At 41.1% G+C, this 21,493-nt stretch overlaps 1 protein-coding gene across 3 annotated transcripts in view; it reads left to right on the forward strand.

Moving 5' to 3' along the window:
• Window positions 1-816: 816 nt before the first annotated feature.
• The window catches only part of ZBED1 (zinc finger BED-type containing 1), a 133,122-nt gene continuing 112,445 nt past the window's right edge, over window positions 817-21,493 (forward strand). The window contains exons 1-2 of one of the 3 annotated variants that reach the window (XM_066621649.1): window positions 957-1,020; window positions 12,949-14,951. In XM_066621649.1, the coding sequence (XP_066477746.1) occupies window positions 12,956-14,951 (1,996 nt within the window). In that variant the 5' untranslated portion in view covers window positions 957-1,020; window positions 12,949-12,955. Of the gene's footprint in view, window positions 1,021-12,808; window positions 12,862-12,948; window positions 19,139-21,493 lie in introns of those variants that run through there. The other 2 variants (XM_066621647.1, XM_066621648.1) reach the window with 2 other exon arrangements.

Genomic DNA, 21,493 nt, shown 5'->3' on the forward strand with positions numbered 1-21,493 from the left:
GTATGTCCTTTATTGTCAGTGGGGTTTACTTCCAAGTAAGTGTGGATAGGATTGCAGCCTGACAGCCCAATCCTATGCATGATCTACTCAGAAGTAAGGCCCATTGTAATCAATGGGGCTTGCTCCCAGGTAAGTGTGGATGGGATTGCAGCCTGAGAGCCCAACCCTATACTTGTCTACCAAGAAGACCCACTGTAGTTAATGGGGCTTACTTCCAGGTAGTGTGGATGGGATTGCAGCCTCTCAAACCTATGCTTGTCTACTCAGAAGAAGACCCATTGTAGTCAATGGGGCTTACTCCCAGGTAAGTGTAGATAGGATTTCAGCCTGACAGCCCAATCCTATCCACACTTTCCTGGGAGTAAACCCCATTGACTCAAATTGGACTTACTTCTGAGTAGGCATGCATAGGATTGGGCTGCCAGAAGACCCATTGTAGTCAACGGGGCTTACTCCCAGGAAAGTGTGGAAAGGATTTCAGCCTGAGGGGCCAAACCTAGGTATGTCTACTCAGAAGTAAGACCCATTGTAGTCAATGGGGCTTACTCCCAGGCAAGGGGAAAGAATTGTCGCCTTGGGCAGGTGCTGTACGTGTGCAGAACTGCCCCAGCATCAGCAGGGCAGCGCTTGTTGCGCTCGCCCGGAGCCTGCTCGGTAGCACCGCACAGCGTGCTCAAAGCGGAGGAGGAGCAGTGAAGCGAGGCGCGGTGTGCTCAACGGAGACGGACGCTTCCTCTGTTCTCTTCCGCTGGGAGTGGCTGCGAGCAGCGCTGTCTGTCCTTGGCTGGGGAGGCGTGGCGTGGCGTGCGCCCGCTCCCTCCCTCCCTCCTTCTGGGGGCGGTGGCGGCAGTGGCCGGACTGTGGTCCTTGGCAAGCCCAGCGAGAGAGAGGGAAGGAAGGACGCAGCCATGTCGCTATTGTCTCTCGCCCTGCCCATGCTGCAGGTCTATCTCATCGGCTTCCGCGTGGTCCTGCACCAGCTGCTCCGTCGCCTCCGCCCGCGCTGCCCCCGCAAGCCAGGTTCGTAGGTGTCGCGCCCTGGAAAGGTCCTTGGAGAGGCTGGCTGCGCGCGCACCGGTGGGCTGCAGAGGAAGGGCGCGGGCCGCAGCAGGTCTCTGGCTGGAGGTGGGGGGTGCGGTGGAGTTCCCTCCCCCTGGCTGAGCTTCTGCTGCGGGGCGAGGGTGCACTGCGAAAAGGGCCGTCCTGGGTGGTGGCAACATGGTTCAGCCAAGTTTCCCTGTGCCTGAAAGAGCGCCCCTGGGCTCCTTCCCCTCCCCAGCGGGGATTTCCCTTCCAAGGCTCCTATAGCGCTAGGGCAAGGCTGCTCGTGGCCCCAGCTCCTTCCTGCCCACCACTCTGGTCACCCCCGAAGCCTTATCAGGCGTGCACACGCCCCCTTCCAACCAGGAGCCTGTGGCTGCCAGGCTGGAGCAGATGGAAGTACTGCTGGCTAGCTGCAAGTGACGTCTTATAGGCTACAAGTGAGGGATTTTTTTGTGCATCCCTAGCTGGGTCTTGTAACTCACAAGCACGTGGGTAGTCACTATTCACACCAACCATGCTTTCTGGTCATGTTCAGTTCTCCCCTTGATCTTCCCATATCTGGTCCTGGGATGTGCTCAAATGCTGGAATCCTAGCTAGGAGTGGAATCTACCATATACTTGTCCTCTGTATATAAAAAGAAGGTAGCTGCAGGTAACATACCACTTACTTTTTACAGACTGATCCTATACACATTTACTTACTTGGAAGTAAGCCCCAGTGAGCTGAAAGGGTTTTACTCCCAGGTATGTCTACTTGTGTTGTAGCCACCTACCTACATATGCACCTGTGTTGTAACCACATACATACATTTTTTTTCAACAAAGCTGGAGGCTGGGGAATATTCTTTCTCTGTGTGAGTGAGTGATACTGATGTGTGTGTATAAATGTATGCAGTTATGTTAGTGCCTAAGGATGGGTGAAATGTGGCTCTTACTATTTCTTGAGATCCGAGTGAACACTCAGATATTAGTGAAAGGTAAATTTTGGAAAGTGTAACTGATTAACAGTTCAAGCCTATCCAACTTTCCAGCACCAGTGAAGCTCCAAGGTAAGGGAACACATCCCTGACTTTGAGGAGACCTCCATGACTGCATCCCTGAAGGGTGGAGCACACACCCCATTGGTTTAGCTGTATCAGCTCTGGAATGATGGATAGGATTGGGCCTTAAATCCAGTATACAGATTGTTAGGGATGTAGATTGGTAATACTCTTCCACCTCATTCTGTGAGTTTAAATTACCTTCTTAGTTCATTGAGATTAAGAGAAATTCTGGATTGTATTTGATATATAATCTGATCCCCCAGTTCTCTTGTTCCCCTTTCAATGTGCCTTTCTATCCTTTTGAAGGCAGAAAACAATTATAGCAAAAGTTGAGCAATATGTATGTCACTGATCATGATTTAATTGCATCTGTTCTGGGTTGACTGGTTAGACTCTTAACTGCCTCTGTCCTTCCATCCATTTGAGCTGATTCATTGTGCACTTCTATGCTTATTTACTTAGAAGTAGGTGTCATTGTAATCAGTGGGGCTTATTCCTGGGTAAGTGTGCTTAGGATTGTAGCCTTCCAAGTCAAAACTTTTTGCTTTACTTTTTAGTGTGATAGCTTCTTCAATACGTTTACGTCATTAAAAAAATATTACATTTTAAAATATTTATACTCTGCCTTATCTTCAAAGGTTCAAGGTGACCTATAACATTACTTAAAATCACAGTAAAGAATACAGTAAACTGGTATCGGAGCCAAGAGCAGAGAGAATACCTGGAGCAACCTACTGTGAGGAGGAAGGTATGGGAGGAAGAGAAGATTCGGTTCTCCTCTCTCTGGTGCTGTCTTTTTACTGCTAAGTAAGATACACGGAGCTGTAGTGTGAATGGAGTAGGCACCTGAATTGAAGATCCGTCCTGCCTAATTTCAGCAGTGGAGCTAAAGTCACAGTCACTTTGCATAATGTTGAGTGTTAATGATTTGATTCCATAAATTTATTTGCAGAGGAAGAAGTGTCTGTCTATAGAATTTCCGGGTGGCATACTTTTTTTGTTGCTTCACTGTACTTGAAGGGGAAGAAGTGCATCCATGTCCTAGCACCAGAGTTGCAACAAGGTCAGGGTAGGCTAGATTCACACAACATAAAGACTTTGGGCTGATTGTGACATTCAGAAGAATTCCAAATACTCATTACCTGGGCCCTTTCCTTTGCCTCTCTGTGAGAACGGGGCCTTTCCTGTGGGCCTTTCCTGTGCCTCTCTGTGAGAACGCACACAGGCTCGGCATCATGGTGTGTTTTGTTTTGCATTGTTCCTTCTAAGATTCCTTCTAAGATTCTAAGATGTCTTGGGGGAGCTCCTTAAGCTGTTAATTAGAATTCAAACTCCTAAAGTTAGGAGAGGAGCATTAAGTAGAAATTCTGGTTATACAGTATTTTCCATCCCGTCTTGGTGTTTGGGGGTAATGTGGCCAAGACCAGTGGTTCTTATCTGTGGACTGAAAAGGGAACTGATTCTGTTGGGATGGGAAATGAGCAAAAGAGCAACAAACGGAAAGGATTATTCTCTTCTCAATAGGAAGTTTAGAATGGCTTCGCCATGCTCATTTCTCCCTCTCCTCTGCTTACTTAACTGTCAGATAACTGTAGGGAAGTGATGGTGTTTAAAGACTCTCTTTTCTCCCTTTCCTTTTTAACATAAGAGCACTGGTGGATAAGACCAAAGATTCATCTTGTACAGTGACCTGCTTATCACAATGACCAGCCAAGTGCCTCTGGGAATGTGTGGCAAAGTTTCACAGCCACAAGTGCAATATAGATAAGGTCTTTCTTTAAATGCACTTGATAGGATATAGGGTAAATACAGGATGACCCTTACCTCTGAATTTGTTCTAGGCACCAGGCTTGCTAAGTTATTGGTTGATTCTGCATGCTTTAAAAAAAAAAAAATTAAGTGCAAAGATCTGCCAGCTGTCAGTCTCCTTCCTGTTGTTTCCAGGGTTTTCTGAATTACAAAGTTTCTAGTCATTCCTCTTTGACATGGACCATAATGGAGGCACCTGAAACCCAAAGTAGATGCTGACATGAAGCTTCATGCCTGTGCATAAGATGCACAGTATTTACTAGATAATGTGTCATGTCAGTGTTGCTTAAGAGTTGTGGGAAAACATTGCATGGATCTATTAAACTGTTGCCTGTTTGGAACAGATATGGCAAAACGCTGTTGGATCAGTAATCTGTGTTGACAGTTTCAAAGCATAGATATTAATCAGAGCAAAGAACATGTCAGTTCTGGGGGGCAGAGTTAACAGTGCAGTAGCAGGGAACCTCGGAGGACTCCGGGGGGGGGGGAACTTCTAAATAGATGTGTTTCCAGAGGACCTCAGCATTGAGGGACTCTTCATTGTCTAAGAAGAAGACATGAAGGCTGAGAGCTTTAACTTGGGGGATCCCTAGGGTCGGCGGTCGCAGAGGAAACCCCCAGATATCGCTGTATGCTGGATCACATCGTATATCGGATGCCATCTTCAGAGAAGATTCGGAGAAGACAGATTCGGATAGCTGGGTATCCCCCCCCCCTTGGCCTAGATACAACAACATGACAGTGAAAAAAGCTTTAAAGTGTGAGTAACGAGTTGATTAAAAGGCTATAAAAAGAACTGCAATCAAGAGGTTGGAAAGAGGCAAAGATAACTTTAAGATTATTTACATTGGCTGGCAGCCACCCAGAGGGGAAAAGAGCAAACCTGGATTTAAAGAAGCCCCTGCTGGAGTAGTTTTTTTTTTTTCTTTTTTGTAATAAGGGTGACTGGAAGAAAAGGCAAGAGATAAGACAAGATAAATAAGGGAAGATAAAAGATCACCCTGCTGAAATAGTATGCATGGAAATGGAATAAACAACTAACCTTTCATAGCTGAAATAACTTTTACTTGCCTATAGGTCGAAAAATTTATGCCTAAAAATGGAGCCTGAGATCCTGGGTCGACTTATATCTGGGTTAATGCAGTGAATGAGGCAGAGTCCTCTGGGAGCTTCTGGGAACCTTATGGAAGCTCAGCAGCTGTCTGGGGAAATGGGCTGAGAAGCAGGAAGCAGGTGGAGAAAAAGGAAAATTTTTACCAGTAATTACGGTATTCAGAGGCAGCCATTTTAGCCTCTTCTCTAGACAGGAAGAGAAGTGAAGGCGCATCTGCGAACTGTAGTCTGTATGGGCTGTATGCTCCTATGCAATGCAGCACATGGTCCCACAAAGCCTCCCCAGAATTCCCAGAAGCCCCTTCCTCTCCCTTCCAGTTTGGAGAAGAAGGGAAATGCCTCCTTTTCTTCTTTTACTGCTGCCTCAGAACACTCCTGGCAAGTCATTTGCAAAGAATTTCACACACCCCCTCAAGTTTAGGGGTCTGGTTTTTAAAACCCCAGGATGTGATCCTCATTTCCATCTGAAACAAGGTCCCAGGCTGCAGTGCGCTGTTGCTTAAGAATAACACCATGGAAAGCAGTGGGTCTGCTTCTGAGTAAAGAGGGTTGCAACTGTGCGCAGCTCAGTCCTTGTTGCCTGTCTCCCTGCTATGAACTGAACTGAAGACTCCCAATTGCATGTTTTGAGCTGCATGTTTTATGTGGAGCCTCTGGCTTCGCACACCAGGCACCTTAAAGAAGGATTTGACTGATGGTTCTACTGGTGTGTTGTTTACAGGCACATCACTTACTCTGTCAGTGTTTACACAAATGTTGTGAAGACCAGAATTCTAAAAGTTAATGAACAAAAATGCATCTTATCATCTTCTATTGTATTTTTAATAAATTAGAAACTGTACAGTTTTTAGGTTACAATTACTGGAAGGCTATTTTTCAGGATCTGGCCTCAGGTAAAATCAGACAAATTTATAGTCAGACCCCCCTAAGTTTAACCCCCAACTTATCTGAGGATCATAGAAATTCCATGATTTGGGGCCCAAAACCTGCCCTCGACTTATCTGTGAGAAGCCATTTTATGGTTGGATGGATAATTTTAGATAAATATTGATTGTTTAGTTAAATTATTAATCAGTAGATTAACAAATATGATAACTTTTGTATTGATGAATAATTTTGTTTGTAGTCATTATCAATTTTTTTTTGGACTAATGCATGTTGTAATCGATGGCCAATACGCTCATGCGTAACCTGTGTAGTCCCAGCCGTAAGTCTAACCAATTTTCTTTCCCTGTATCTGTAATAAATAAATAAACTTCGTTGCAAAAAAACAAACATGTCAGTTCTTAACCAGTGATGTTTAAGCAGAAATTGCCAACTCCTGTTCACCAGCAAATGTGATTGCAATTCCGTTTGTTTAGGAAGATTGGTTTAAACTAATATAATCTGTTAAGCATCTTAATTTCTGTATGGGAGCTGTGATTAGTTTCTGACGCATGACTAGCCTTGAACTGAACAAGGAGATGAAATTAAGCAAACTTGCGTACTTTGAACAAATTAACTTCCAAGAACTTGGATTTGTTGGACATGAATTTGAATAGCACAGAAGAATAGAGTGAGTCCGAACAGTTGATAAATGCCACATGCCAACATGCAATAAGTAGAAGAACAGGCTTATGAGGAGGAGGTGGGAAGCATTGGCTTTCTTTTTGATCATCTGACTTTCTGGCTAGAATTCTTCCTGCAGAGGTATTTTGCTTGTTGGCTTGAGTAGCTGTCAGTTTTCTTCTCCCTTCCCAAACAGATGACCTGCTAGTGAAGTAAGTAAGGAGTTGGTGTCTGACTGTCCTGGTTCAAGCCATGAAGTTTTGTCTTAGAGGAGTGTAGGAATATTAGACAGTATTTCACCCAGTAGATTTGTAGCATTTTGAAGAATCAAAATTTTCAAAAATTCCTCTTAACTAATTTGCGAAAAAAGCATAATAATAATAAAAGTTCCTATTTATAAAAACAAAGTGAACTTTCTGCCATCTTGGTAAGAATATTTTATTACTGTATTTTTATACTGCACTTCCTTCTCCTAAGAGTACTCTTTTGGATATTGCTTAAGGCATTTTACATAGGCAGGCTTCCTAGACCCAATAAGGGTCTTTGCAATGTTCTATGTATATAGAACCCTTCAAACTGCAGTGGTGTAGCCCACTTCCTCTTAGCTACAGGGACATTCCAATCTTTCTGCAGACAAGCCATACAAATCATGCTGGCAGGAAATTTTCTAGCTGTTATCCTTTTTCTTAACTTCTTTCTTATTGTTTTTAAATAACTGTTTCGCAACCTGTGGATCATGTGACCCACTTGGTGGGTTGTGAACTGATCCTGGTGGGTCGTGATAGGCTGGCGGCCACGATCTTGGAAGCTGGCAAACCTGGGTGCTTCCATTTTCAAAGTTTCCAGTCAGGTCCTAGGGACGCTTCAGGACTGAAGAGTTGCTGGGGTGAGTGAGTGCAGCTGTATGTGAAATGGGGTGGGGGAATTGGGGGGAGTGAATTAAGCATTCTGGTAATCTGCAGGGGTATGTGAAATGGGCTGAAAGAATTGCAGTGATGGCAATGGTGGTGGCTATCCTGGCAGCTATCCTTTTTAAAACAACAGAATAGAATGTTTTTTGGGACAGTGAGGATGTCACACTGTTCTCAGACAGCATTTTGAGGAAAACCCAGTTCCTCTCTCCCTTCCCACTACTGCCAAATCCCCAGTTTTCCATCCCCATCCCCCTGGGTAACCTGATTTCCTAGCCTGCTCCCCTCTTTGCTTACACCATTACACATTTCTTTCCGTTAAAGTTGAGGAGGAAAGCCTTACCTCTACCTAGGAACCTCTTGAAGTTGTTTTGAACTGGAAGTGTATCTGTTGATCTTGTGCAAGGAAAGCAAGGCAGAAATCTGTCCTTGGGCTGTCTTTTGCAGCTTTGCTGGTGTGTACGCAAGACACAGTTTTGTAAACTTGACTTGGGATTGGTGCAGTAGGCAGCCGTTGCTTGTTAGTGTGGCTCTGATAAACTGGTTGAAATTGCTTCCATTTTTCTGGGTTTCCAGCTCATGAAATTGTGGCTGTGATAAGTTGAGATGCTGACATTCTTCCAAGCTGGCCTTTGCATAATATTTGCTCTGGTAACCCTGCAGTCCAGTATATGGGCACCAGAATGCAGGTCTCTTGTTGTCTTGTATGCTCCCTGAGGCATTTGGTGGGCGACTGTGAGATACAGGAAGCTGGACCAGATGGGCCTATGGCCTGATCCAGCAGGGCTGTTCTTATGTTCTTATATTTTGTAGTGTCATGGTTGTAAATAGGCTTTTTTTTCTTACACTTTGCTGTTGGAAAAAGGCTGAAAATAACCCAATAAAAGCTAATAAAATACCATAAGATATGGGTATTCTTCCTTTAATACACATGGTGTTGACATTATTAAAGGGAGATGTCACTTCCTGCTTGATGACATCACTTCCAGCTCTGGCATCACAGTGAGGCACTTCCTGCTTGATGTCACTTCTGGCCCTGACACCACTTCCAGGTTGATGATGTCACTTCTGGTGGGTCCCAGACATATTGTCATTCTCAAAAGTGCGTTCCATGCTAAAAAGTTTGAGAACCACTGGTTTAAATCATTTTGCATTCTTTTATGATCTCCATTTTGTCCGATTTCTCTTAGATTAAGTTAGGGCCCAAGTCTATCCAACTTTGCAGCGCCAATGCGGCTATGATTACTGCCCCAAAGTAAGGAAACAAATGAGGCCTCTGACTGCCCCACCATAGGATACAATGTATACCCCATTGGCTCAGCTGCATTAGCACTGGAAAGTTGGATTGAAGTGAGTCAATGTGCCCTTGATTTATTAGTCTGGTGGTTTACAATTCTAGATGTAAGCAGCAAGTACTGTATATTCTCTTTTAAGGTTTATCCATAAAAGATCGTATTCCATTTTCCGTAATGACCATACCTACAAGTAGATAAGAATTCAGAATACGTGTTCTAAAACAGAGGCAAAAAATGTCTGGGAATTGGGCCAAGAATCCTATCCTAACACTTTCTCAACAGTAGTGCATATCTTTTCTTTTTAAATATTAAGGTGTGCAAGTAGACTCATACAGCCTTGAATATTCTTTTGTCCATGTCTTATGCAGCAATAAACATTTTATTGAAAGTGGAGAAAAAGTGTAGTATTCAGTACAACAGTTTGAAAAATGCAGACCTGTTCCAGCTCTTTATTCACTTGGAGAATGGCTGTGTATAAAAAACATTGATAACACTCTACTGTGTTATCTACCCGCTCATCCAATCCTACTTATGAAATTTGACTGTTGGTAGAGTTTGAAAGGACAGAGGAAAGTGTTTCTTTACCCAGCGCATAATTTGTGAAACTCCTTGCCACAAGATCTTGTGATTGCTGCTGGTCTAGATGCTTTTAAAAAGGAATTGGACAGATTTATGGAGGAAATATAAATCGCAAGTAACAAGCCATGACGACTATATACAACCTCTGGGTTTTGGGGGTAGACTATATCTGAATGCCAGTCAAGGTAGTAGCAGTAAGATACAGGTATCATGTTGTCTTGAGTGCTCCCAAAGGGATGTGATAGGCTGCTGTGGGATACAGGAAGCTGGACTAGATGGCCCTTGGCTGATCCAGCAAGGCTCTTTTGTGTGTGACTGCAATTGTACTTGGTGGTTTTTAAAATTTTCATATTGGGCGTTTTAGGTTTGCCTTTCTAAATTAGTGGAAACAAGTTCAAGCTGGTGAGTGTTTGCATTGGGAGCATGTGATATACGAAGGGTTAATAATTCGACACCAGATGTTTCATTTTGAGGATGATACAGGTCCAACCTTCTTATATACGGATTTGACTCAACATGAATGGCCACTGCAAAAGAGAGAGTGTACTGATACCTGGAGAAGGGGAAAAATGCATCCTTTTAAAGTCCCAGTTTAAAAAACTGCTTTTTACTGTTGTAGAGAGACAGTCATGCAAGTTATTACAGGTATAACCTAATTATCCACAGATTTTTCTATTTCAATGTGATGAGAAGTACCCTTTAAATTAAAGGAAAACAGTCCTTTAACAACAGCCTCATTAATGTGAGAGAGGGCAGTCAGCTGACAATCCATCAATCCTTCTCTCTCCAGGTACAAGGCAAACCCCTCCCTTCCCCCTGAACACTTGAATGAAGCTAAATGGCAGCTCCATTCTTTTCCCCTCACTGTGACTCCTGGTGAAGGGAGGGATTGCTGCCTCCTAGTGAAGCCTAAGTGCCTGGAGAGAGACTGACTGACTGTGTGCATTTCAAAAGGTCAGCAAGGCTATTTTTTAATCACTGGAGCAAAGGGACTTTGTTTTTTTAAATTGATTTGCTTTAGTGCGTTTTTTGCCATCCACCTGAGTTCTGGGAACTGAACCCTCACAAATAATGAGACTCAACCTGTAATTGCAAAATGCATAACATGAACAAGAACACAGGAAAGGGGGGGGGAGGAAAGAGCTGAAGATCTCTGTATAGTGCGCACCTGAATTCATATATTGGGAAGTTCCTCATTTCCTGATGCAGTTGTATTGTATTGTAGCTGGTCTTGTAGGTCATAGCTCTTGCTTGCTTTCTCGAACCATAGGTGGGAAAGGGTTTGTAACTCTAATGACATGAATCTGAATGTGACTTATCTGTTGTTTGGTATTTCCCTCAGTCATAGCAAGTTATCTAGCCTTTCTTTAATAGGTTCATAAAACGACAACTTCATTTGGTGACACTTCCCTGACTCTAGTGCAGTGATTTTCAGCCTTTTTCATCGAGAGGCACTAAAATTGTCAAGGCACACCATCAGTTTTTTTTTTAATTGACAAGGCACACTACACTGACAGCAGGGTCTTGCATTCCCCAGTGGCACTACTAACAAATGATCCTTCGCCAAACTCTTACAGCACACCTGCAGACTATCCACAGCACACCAGTGTGCTATGGCACAGTGGTTGAAAATTGCTGCTCTAGTAGGTGCTGCAGAAGCAGTGTCTGTGAAGGATTTTCCTTCCACTTTTATTTAGCAATCCCAGATACAGGTCCTGTTTTTCCAACCATGATGCTGTTATCGGATGGGATCAGATGGTTGATGAGAGATAGCTGAGGGTCTACATGTCATACTGGAAGTTCATTCCATCCATCATTCTGGCTTCTGGAATTCTAAGAGGCAGTGCTCCTAATGTCTGAAACATTAAGCTAAAAAGGGCACCAATTTGCTGCATGCCTCTATGGTAATTCATGTATTACTGCAGTGTGATTGCAGTTGCCCATGAAACTGTACAACAGATTGATAGCCTCATTATTAGAACCAAGTGCGTGTGAACTACCAGTATTAGATACATGAGTAACTTTGAGTTAGAGAATCTGATCTTTCATGTTGGAAAAATGAGGGAGAACTCCGTACTGTCACTTTATTTCTTAAAATACAAGGGAATCCAGTAGCCTAATAACCTGTGCATTTTGAAGGATCTGCATGTTTGTGGTAACGTACTATTCTCATACTACAAACATTTGAGACATGATTTGGTTCTCCTGTTGTAAAAACATTTTTTTTAAAAGTTTTGGTCCTCTTTTTCTTTTTCATCTTGTGTTATCTGAAACCCTATTAAACTTGCTTTCAAGCATAATGGCCCATAGCATTAATAAGAACTCTGTCGTCTCTTTCCTTCTCAGCTACCAAGACTTTTATGAAAGTTACCATTTAAAAAAGAAGTAGGCCAGTAAACTCTCAAATCAGATGTCAGTTCTGATTCTGATGTCTTGCTGAAATATATATTGGGTGATGTGAATTATTTCACTGGAGGATATTTGGCTGAAGCTGCAATCCTACAAACTGTGCCCTGCGTGGGAGAGAGCTGAACACATAGCAAGTGATATATTTGAAACTTGGCTGTTGCTTCTCACAAGGTTGAACAGACAATCCACTTTAACAATAAGTAGGTAAGTAATAAATAGTGCAGTGATTACATCAGGCATTTTCAAAGGTCTGTTTGTTGCAAACGTTCTGTGCATGTGCACAGTGTTGGAAACCTAAGTGCATTCAGTGTTTTGCCTCTTGCTAAATAGCAAGAATGAATGACGCAGGGCACAATCCTAACCAGGTCTACTCAGAAGTAAGTCCTACTTTGTTCCATGAGGTTTACTCTCAGGACAGCGTGGTTAGGATTGCAGCCATACTGTTTGTTTCCATGTAAACTGAAAAAAAGCGGTCTAATTTAGGTTCCAGATGAAATTTAATGAACATTAAGTCATTTCTGCCCAACATTGCATATATGCAACAGGGACCAAATGTGTACACCTGGGCAAAAACGGATTAATTTCATTTGTCCATCGTTCACTGGTGAACATAGTGAATCCCTGGTTTTTCCCTGGGTTCCTGGAAGGAAACGGAGATGGCCCTGCAGTTGTATTATACTTTAGAGAGGTTCTGAGTTGGTCTGAAGTTCAATGCAGTACACTCCACTGTTTTCCTGAACTTGAAGCTGGGCAGCAAGGCAGAGAATTGCCCTAGAGTTTAGATGCAATGCTGTGCTTGGAGGCACTCTGAAACCCCTCTTTTCCCACAAGTTATGGTAATCACAAATTTTGTCTATATTCCAGCCAAAAAGCATGAGCCCTTCAATATTTTGCTGCTTCCTCAACAGTGAAATGGCATGAACTACTTTTGGGGAGAACCTGAGACTGAGGTTTTGTTCTATTCCACTTATAATGCTTCTCAGTGTAACAATGATCTTTTAATTTTGCTTAGGTGTTCAAACTTGTAACCTGAATATAGTGCTGCTTTGTGTCCATCTTCCAAAAGGGGTGTGGGGCAACTTTCAAACATATTCGCATATTATAAATAAGGTAGGCTATGTGTGTTCACAAAAGCGCTGATTTCACATGATCAGACTTGTGCTTTCTCATTTTATTTTTATCTGCTGCCTTTATCAGGTACTCAATGAGTGAAGAATCAAAAAGTTGGGACTGTGGCCAAGAAGCAATGGAGAATAAAAGTTTGGAAACTTCCCCATCAGACCTAAAGTTAGTGGCCCACCCAAGAGCCAAAAGTAAAGTGTGGAAGTACTTTGGCTTTGACACCAATGCAGAAGGATGCATCTTACAGTGGAAGAAAATCTACTGCCGCATATGCATGGCACAGATTGCTTATTCAGGAAACACATCCAATCTCTCTTACCATCTTGAAAAGAATCACCCAGATGAGTTTTGTGAATTTGTGAAGAGCAACACTGAGCAAATGAGGGAGGCGTTTGCAACTGCATTTTCTAAATTGAAGCCAGAATCGTCCCAGCAGGTTGTTCAGGACACCTTAATTATGAAGACTAATCACAGCTATGAAAACAAGAAACATCAAGAGCTGACAGCTGCAGTAATCAGCTTGATATGTGAGGGCTTATATCCTCCTTCTATTGTCAATGAGCCCACCTTCAAGAGTCTTCTGAGAACAGCCGATCCCAGATATGAACTGCCTTGCAGGAAGTATTTCTGCACAAAAGCAATTCCTGAAAAATACAGTGCTGTCAGGGATATGGTGTTAAAGGAACTCACCGACATCTCATGGTGTGGAATATCTACTGATATGTGGAGAAGTGAAAACCAGAATAGATCCTATGTAACATTGTCAGTTCACTCTCTCAGTAATGGGTCTTTCAACTGCCTGGCTGTTAATTCAAGATGTTTAAAAACATTTGAAGTACCAGAGGAAAATACTGCAGAGACTATTACGCGAGTCCTCTATGAGATATTCATTGAATGGGGAATCAACGCAAAAGTGTTTGGTGCTACAACTGACTACGGGAAAGATTTGGTGAAAGCTTGCTCTCTTCTGGACATTCCAGTACAGATGCCCTGCTTGGGGCAGACATTTAATACAGGGATGCAACAAGCTTTTCAGCTTCCAAAGCTGTATGGCCTCCTGTCCCGGTGTCGAAAACTGGTGGAATATTTTCAGCAGTCCGCAGTAGCTATGTACATGTTGAGTGAGAAGCAGAAGCAGCAAAACAGTTTGCAGTGCATGCTTGTGAGTGATCGTGTTTCCTGGTGGGGAAACACGCTTGCCATGTTGCAACGTCTTAAAGAGCAACAGTTTGTAATTGCTGCTGTTCTTGTAGAGGACAGCAATAATCATCATCTGATGTTGGAAGCTACTGAATGGAATACAATTGAAGCCCTGGTGGACTTGCTCCAGCCTTTCAAGCAGGTTGCTGAGATGTTGTCTGCTTCCAAATACCCTACTATAAGTATGGTGAAGCCCCTCCTTCATATGTTGCTGAATACCACCTTAAACATAAAAGAAAATGACTTGAAAGAAATCAGCATGGCAAAGGAAGTGATAGCCAAAGAATTGTCTACAACATACCAGCACACACCTGAAATAGATATGTTTCTCAATGTTGCAACTTTCTTGGACCCAAGGTACAAGAAGTTACCCTTCCTATCCACATTTGAGAAACAGCAGGTTGAAAACAGAGTGGTAGAGGAAGCAAAAAGTCTCCTTGAGAAAGTAAAGGAGAACACGTACAGGCCTGAAGATCCATTCTTCACTGTGTCAGAAGAGCCACCAGTGAAAAAAGTGGTAATTTCTTCCACCCCTCCCCCAACCAGCACCATCAATAACATGCTTGCAGAAATTTTCTGCCAAACAGGGGGTGTTGAAGACCAGGAAGAGTGGCACGCTCAGATTATCGAGGAACTGAGCAATTTCAAGTCACAGAAGGTCCTGGGGCTAAATGAAGATCCGCTCAAATGGTGGTCTGACAGACTAGCTTTATTTCCTGTTTTACCAAAGGTTCTTCAGAAATACTGGTGCATCGTGGCCACAAGAGTCTTCCCTGAACGTCTTTTTGGTTCTTCTGCCAATGTTGTAGGTGCAAAGAGAAACCGGTTAGCTCCTGCTCATGTAGACGAACAGATTTTTTTGTATGAGAATACTCGCAGTGGGTCAGAAGGAGAGCCTGAAGAAGAGGATGAAGGAGAATGGGGTTTGGAACAGGAACACATTATTAATTTAAGTGAAACAGCAAATGTAAACAGCAGCTTCTTGAATATGCGAGACAGTGGTTTCATATAAAAGGAACACTTACGATATCTTTTAATATTGAAGAAGGAATGTCTTGTCTTAAATCTCTCCCCCCCCCCACATGATAATACTGAACAATTGTAACATAACCTTGTTTTTATTTATAGATGGGTATGGTCTTAGATCAGGGGTGTCAAACATAAGGCCTGGGGGTGGGATGTGGCTCACGGAAGCTTTTTATCTGACCCTCGGGCTCTCAGCTGCTGAGCAGTGTTGAGGTGTCACTGCTGAAAGGGTGGACTTCTTGATAATTTGGCTCTGCTATATCTTGAAATATGATCAAGACTGGGGATTTTCTATTCTGTCATTTGCAGCTAATGTGTTCTAAAGTGAGAAAAAAGTGCTTATTTCTGGTTATGACCTGTTTAATGACGTAACTTCCTGGCTAATGACATCACTTCTGGCTCTCAGCAGGCATCGTAAATGCTGTTCGGCCCACTGTATGAAATGAGTTGACACCCCTGACTTAGATAATTACTGTGACCTTTGACTCCAGAAATAGGAAATCTGGATTCAGGCAAATATCTAAACATGTGCACTGTCTCTGTTGACTGTTGTAGGAAGAACATGTAAAACTATTGCACTAAACAGCCTCTAAGAAGCAGATCAGCTCTTCTTGCCCTATAGAGAGTTCCTTGTTCAACAACCCACATGAACAAGCTTTATAAATGTTCTAACTTGCTGCCAAAATTCTACCTGATAGGCTTTAAGTTTTAAAGGCTTTGATTAAAACACTCTTTGTCTTGGAGCGTGTTGAACATTCACATTTTTAAAAGGTCAAATTGTGAAAGATTATTATAAAAGACCTGTTTTATTGAGATGCATCATGTGCTACTTTTGCAAACAGAAACATTTCTCTGTTGGAAACTCCTTGAGACCAGGTGTATGTCAGTGGCAGCTTGAGGGTCATTTTAAAATATGTCATTCTTTATCTTCTCTTCCCCCCCGCCCCCCCCAAAAAATTATAGTAGAGTCCTACTTAACTCCACCCAATTTCTTGTAAAACAACAGCAACAAAAAGTAACTTTAAATAACTCTAAGGTTTCTTCTCAGAAATGTATTATTAGGCTAAACTGCTGGGTGCTATAATGCAACCTTGCAGATCATTAATCTTTTTTCTTATTTTATAGGGTTATTACCTAAGCATTGTTAGCAGATATGACAGTGCAAATGTTTAACACTGGGTAAAGATCTGATTCTTCACCATACCACTTAATATTTCTAAATAGTGAACTATGTGTACCATGTTGCCAAAATGAACTTTATATGATCACCCCAATTCAGTGTTGGTTTAAACATACTCACAGATTTCAGTATGCTTACACTCTAATAGTTTGTGTCCTTTGTGTCATATACTGTAACAGGCGTGCATAATATGACTTGGAAATTCCAGTGGAGCCTCAGCAGTGTAGTAAAATATATACTTTATGAACCATATAACTTTATTCTGGAGTCTTTCAAGTGGTGTTTTGGGAATAAAGAACAAAATAAGTTTTAATTCTGTTTGGTTTCAATTGAAGGGGTTATTAACCTCCCAACCACTTCCCTTGAAAAGTTCTAAAATATTAGTTCTGCCATTCCTTTACTTGCTTATACTGTGTTTTATAACATTTCAGACTGAAAACTTGAACAATCTTTTTCAGACACCTTGGAGCTTTTCATTCAGGTTTAAGGGCAGTTCCCCCATGTCTAAATATTTGTTGTCTTTATCATAGTATTTATACTCAAGACAAAAGATGTCTTGTATCTATTACACAAATTATGATCTATTTGATGAAACCTGTATGTCTGTAATGTGGGTGGGCATGATCTTCATTTTTTCATGTTCTCTTTTTCTTGGATGATCACTTTTGCTAATTGGAATACAGATCTTATGGGTTATTTCATGTTGCAATTACATTACCATAAGTCATCTTTCTGGACCATATGTTAAGGCTATATTCTGCATATTGTGAACCTATTCATGACACTTGGTTTCATGCAAATTGGTTGGATAAAAACACCTGTGTGTATTGGCCCTGTTTCTTACTATGTCATAAAGTATGTGTAAGATAGAGCTTAGAGGTTGCAGAACCAGTATGTTATCCTGAAATGTGATGCCACTTCAGTATGGGAAATGGATTTTGGTTACATAAGTATATAGAATTGTCACTCCAACCATGGGTAGAGATCTTCAGAACCTTTTGGAAAATCTCTGACCTTTAAAATACTTTGGAGTATCTTTTGGTTGATTATAGACATTGGCTTGTTTCTGTACTAGACATTCAGGTAATGTTTTCTCTTCCCATTTTCCCAGTGTGTCTTTGTTTGCCATAGAGAGGAAGGTTATTTTGCTGGGAAAGCAGGATGGAGGAATCCTGAGAGAAATTGATGCAGTCAATGTGAAAGTAAGGTGCTTGCTTCTAAAGCACCCTTATCTGCTGCTGTTGGTCATTGCTTATGTAGACACAGTGTATGTCATTTTATGTAATAACATCACACTTTACTAGGTCTTTCTGGCAGGAACTGCTAAATATACTGTTGTAGCATAAATACTTTAAGTATAGAAACTCATTATGGAGCATAGTTACTATAAAATGATCAAAACAATATGTTGAAATGTTTTGTAACTGTATATAATATGCCATTTAACCTGTGCAAAACATGGGGTTATGTGGTTCTTGGCTGGCGCAGTCTTTTAGCAGCTGAAGGAAATGCCTGATGAAAATAGTGTTGGTAATCTGGCTGAATAAGGATGCAGTTTGCTGAATACCAAATCCTTGCAACCTCAAGCTGAAACATAAACAAAACAAATTCCGTCTTATTCCGTTTGAAATCTATACTTTATTCATGTACAACTAAATAGCTCACTTATACCATTCATACTCCTATAGTGTCTATAATACAGTACTATTAAATGATTGGCAATATCTTTTCCCTATCCTGTCTTCTAGTCCAGTTATCGTTGCCTTTCACTCAGGTTGTCCTTCAGTCTCATTTGAAAATGGGGAACTGTCCTGTATTGACTATGAGTTCCAGGTAGCCCATACAGTCTTCACTAATGGATAGCAGTTCTCCAAGACTGTGATGCTATAGACTGAACCTGAGACCTTCTGCATGTAAAGCATGTTGGCCTTTAGAAGCTGTCTTTTCAAAATACTAAGTTGTCAGATGGTTTGTTTCTGCTCTCAGAGCTGGTTATATCTTGTCTTCTTCACCCTTCTCTTCTCAGCACCACTCACCTTGGTAGCCTGCCCTTCTATTTGTTCAAACAAAGATTCAATTCCATTGCTGAGACTATGGCTGCTATATTCCTGTTTTGTGATAAATGCTGGATTTCTTGGGATAAAAAGAAAAATGAGTTTATCAGTGACTCCCCCCCCCCCCAAATCAAAATTAAGCAGAGGTTAAAATGTGGATAAAACTGGTGCAAGAGTAGTGGTAATTATTGATTTGCATATTTAAAAATAACATTTATATCAATTGTCACTACCGTAAAATTCACTAGTTAGAAAAGTTAATTTTACAAACACGGAAATAATCTAAAAGGTAATTGGATTTCATTAACTAGAGCACAGAGGTATTGGTGGAGCCTGTAGCTACCCAACCATTATGCAACCTTTATTTCTGTCAGACACGTGTGAGAACAAGGTCTTTTTACCTCTGGGAAAGATGCCTTTGGGCATTCATATGCATTGGTCTGGGGATTCTACCACAGAAGTTGGTTCTCCTCTCTTATTGGGCCGACTGGAGCATTTCTCCTTTGAAATTAGCAACTATTTCTGGTTCTGACTTGAAAAATGAAACAAACTCCAAGTTGCCCTCTTCCTGTTTCTCCTGAAATTTCTTTAGTAAAAACTCATATTTGCTCTTGCCAAAGTTCCACTTATGTCATTGCAATGCATTTCTGGTCGTCTTATTTTTGGTATCCAAAATAAAATTGTAGATTGTTGAAATGACATGCCTTGGTGATTTAAACACACACACACACACACACACACACACACACACACACACACACCTGTTAGTCCTATCTGTGTGCAACTTTATTTAATGATATAAACCTTGACTATTTAATAAACCAATAAAAATTGTGTCCATAACTTCAATTATTCTTGAAAGAAAGAAAGAAAGAAAGAATGCTTCTGCAGTGAACTTCAAAAATGGTGTGTCCCACCAATTGCAATGAACTAGAATGCACAAACATCTATTGTAGTAAACCAACTTTTGTCTTCAAATTCATGCGTGTAAACTGTATGATACGGTTTTCCAAGGAAAAGTGAACCTAAGTGTGTCTTGTTACTATATGTAAAATTCAACTTCCTTCTTTTTCACTACAAACTGCACTAGTAATGTGCTCTAAGTGTTGTGTGTTAACTTCTTCCAGACTAGATGATGTCTTTCCATGTGATTTGAAGTGCCTTTTCCAGAATTTTCTCCTCTTTAAACGAGATGCTATGGAGTGTATCTATAGCAAAACGTATTCTAAAGTATCTCTATCTGACCAGGATCCAAACAAACTGAAACTAGTTCCACAATTACAATGGGACATGTTTCAAATAAACAAATTGTTTGGGTACTGGTGCTGATGTGTTCCTGGGCTTGATTTCTTGAACTGTGCCCTTGGTAAATAATTGATGTTATTAAGCAAGAATTTGCTCTCCTCCTAGGCTCCGCTGGAGATAGGATTGTTGGGATAAAAATTTACCCCAGTAGATGTTAACGGAATGATGAGAAATAACTTGATTATACTCAAAGCTAAAGTACAAGGTATAACTAGGGGTGTTTTTGTGGAGGGTGTGTGTGTGTGTGTGTGTGTGTGTGTGTGTGTGTGTGTGTGTGTGTGTGTGTGTGACTGACCAACACAGAATGTGAAATAATGAGAATTTCTGCACAAATCATGATGTAAAATGATATTAAGATCAAATCTTAATATATAAGATGTACCCTTAGGCACAATGTTATATAAATAGGGAAAGCCTATTGTATAATGCAAAGCAACTAATGAGAAATTGTGTTAATAAGAAATACTTCAGTGGACTGAGAAGGATAAGGGTGACACAATGCACTTCCTCTATAGCCTGTCTGAGGCCTAGTGTTCTGGGCCTGCAAAGGGGGAACTGCCCCCTTTGCTTGATAGCCGTGACCTCTCATGGACCCCATTGAGCTTGACACCCCTGCGGTGGCAGCCTGGGGACGGACAAAACTGTTTTGAAAACAAAGAGCACTAGCAAGTTAGCATGTCTTACGTAGTTATGTCTTATGCAGTCTCATGAATGTAGTTGGATCTCTTGTTTAAGGGGTACATTGGAAGTCAACCATGGGCTGAATGGATTTCCATTTCCAAAGGTGGGGGCTCTTCTTTCCTCCTTTTCATTCTGAATAAATACAAGTGATTACGATTGGTATCTTCAGCAGGATGAATGTTCCCATTCAGAAAAGAAAAATGGGGCTGGCGAATTTTTTCTTTTTATGGACTTATGTATTGTTACTTTGAATGCATAACAACTGGAAGAAAAGTAAATCATAGGGGTGAAGTGGTAGGTAAAACTTCATTAACTTAGCACCATTGACTATAATGTGATTTAGTCCTGAGTAGATATGTATAGGATTGGGCTGTTAGAGTATCTTAGAGGTACAGTGATGTCTGTCTGTAGAAAGATGAGTTACCTGTTTGTATAGGTAGTAGTTAGGGTGAAAGCATTCTGTTCTTGTTTGTGTAATACAGACAATTATATCAGAACACAAATCTTGGGATGGATATAAATAAATAAAGCTAACTGGTCAAACACACTTAGTGTTACTACAATGAAGTATCCATGTTATGAAAGAAGACTTAAAATTCCATTTCAAATACCTGATATGAACCTAATTTTGAAATTGAGATTCAAACTTTAGAAGTTTAGACTGGGGAATAAGATGAAGTAGGTAAGATTGTGGTGAACATTGTTTTAAACTCTTACTGAGCATGCCTTTTAATTCAGAGGTATATGTTCATAGCAATAACGGATGCTGAGAATACCAGAGAGATATGAGTATTTTCATTTGCACTTTGAACTTTATACTTGAAATATAAACAGGTATACAAAAGAGCTGTTTTTAGTCTATTATTCTGCATCAATAAATTCTTACAAGAATAATAGCACATTAGTTATTTTCATGGAAAAACATCAGTTTCATTTAAAAATGGGAACAGGTGCCATTTTTAAATTTTACACAGCTTTAGTTATTAAGCAAATGATTCACTGTTTAGAAACAAGGCCTGATAAATAATACTAAAAGTTTGTTGTAAACTGTCTCATCCCTGTCACTGCATTTTTGGTGGTTTTGGTACCAGATTTCTGCTTTTTTAAAAGAAATTTTACTTCCTGTGAATTCCATCTCAAATCACTTTTCAGTTTTGCACTTTCCAGATATACA

The sequence above is a fragment of the Tiliqua scincoides genome, chromosome 3 (assembly GCF_035046505.1).
Source record: "Tiliqua scincoides isolate rTilSci1 chromosome 3, rTilSci1.hap2, whole genome shotgun sequence".
In the NCBI taxonomy this organism is placed as follows: Eukaryota; Metazoa; Chordata; class Lepidosauria; order Squamata; family Scincidae; genus Tiliqua; species Tiliqua scincoides.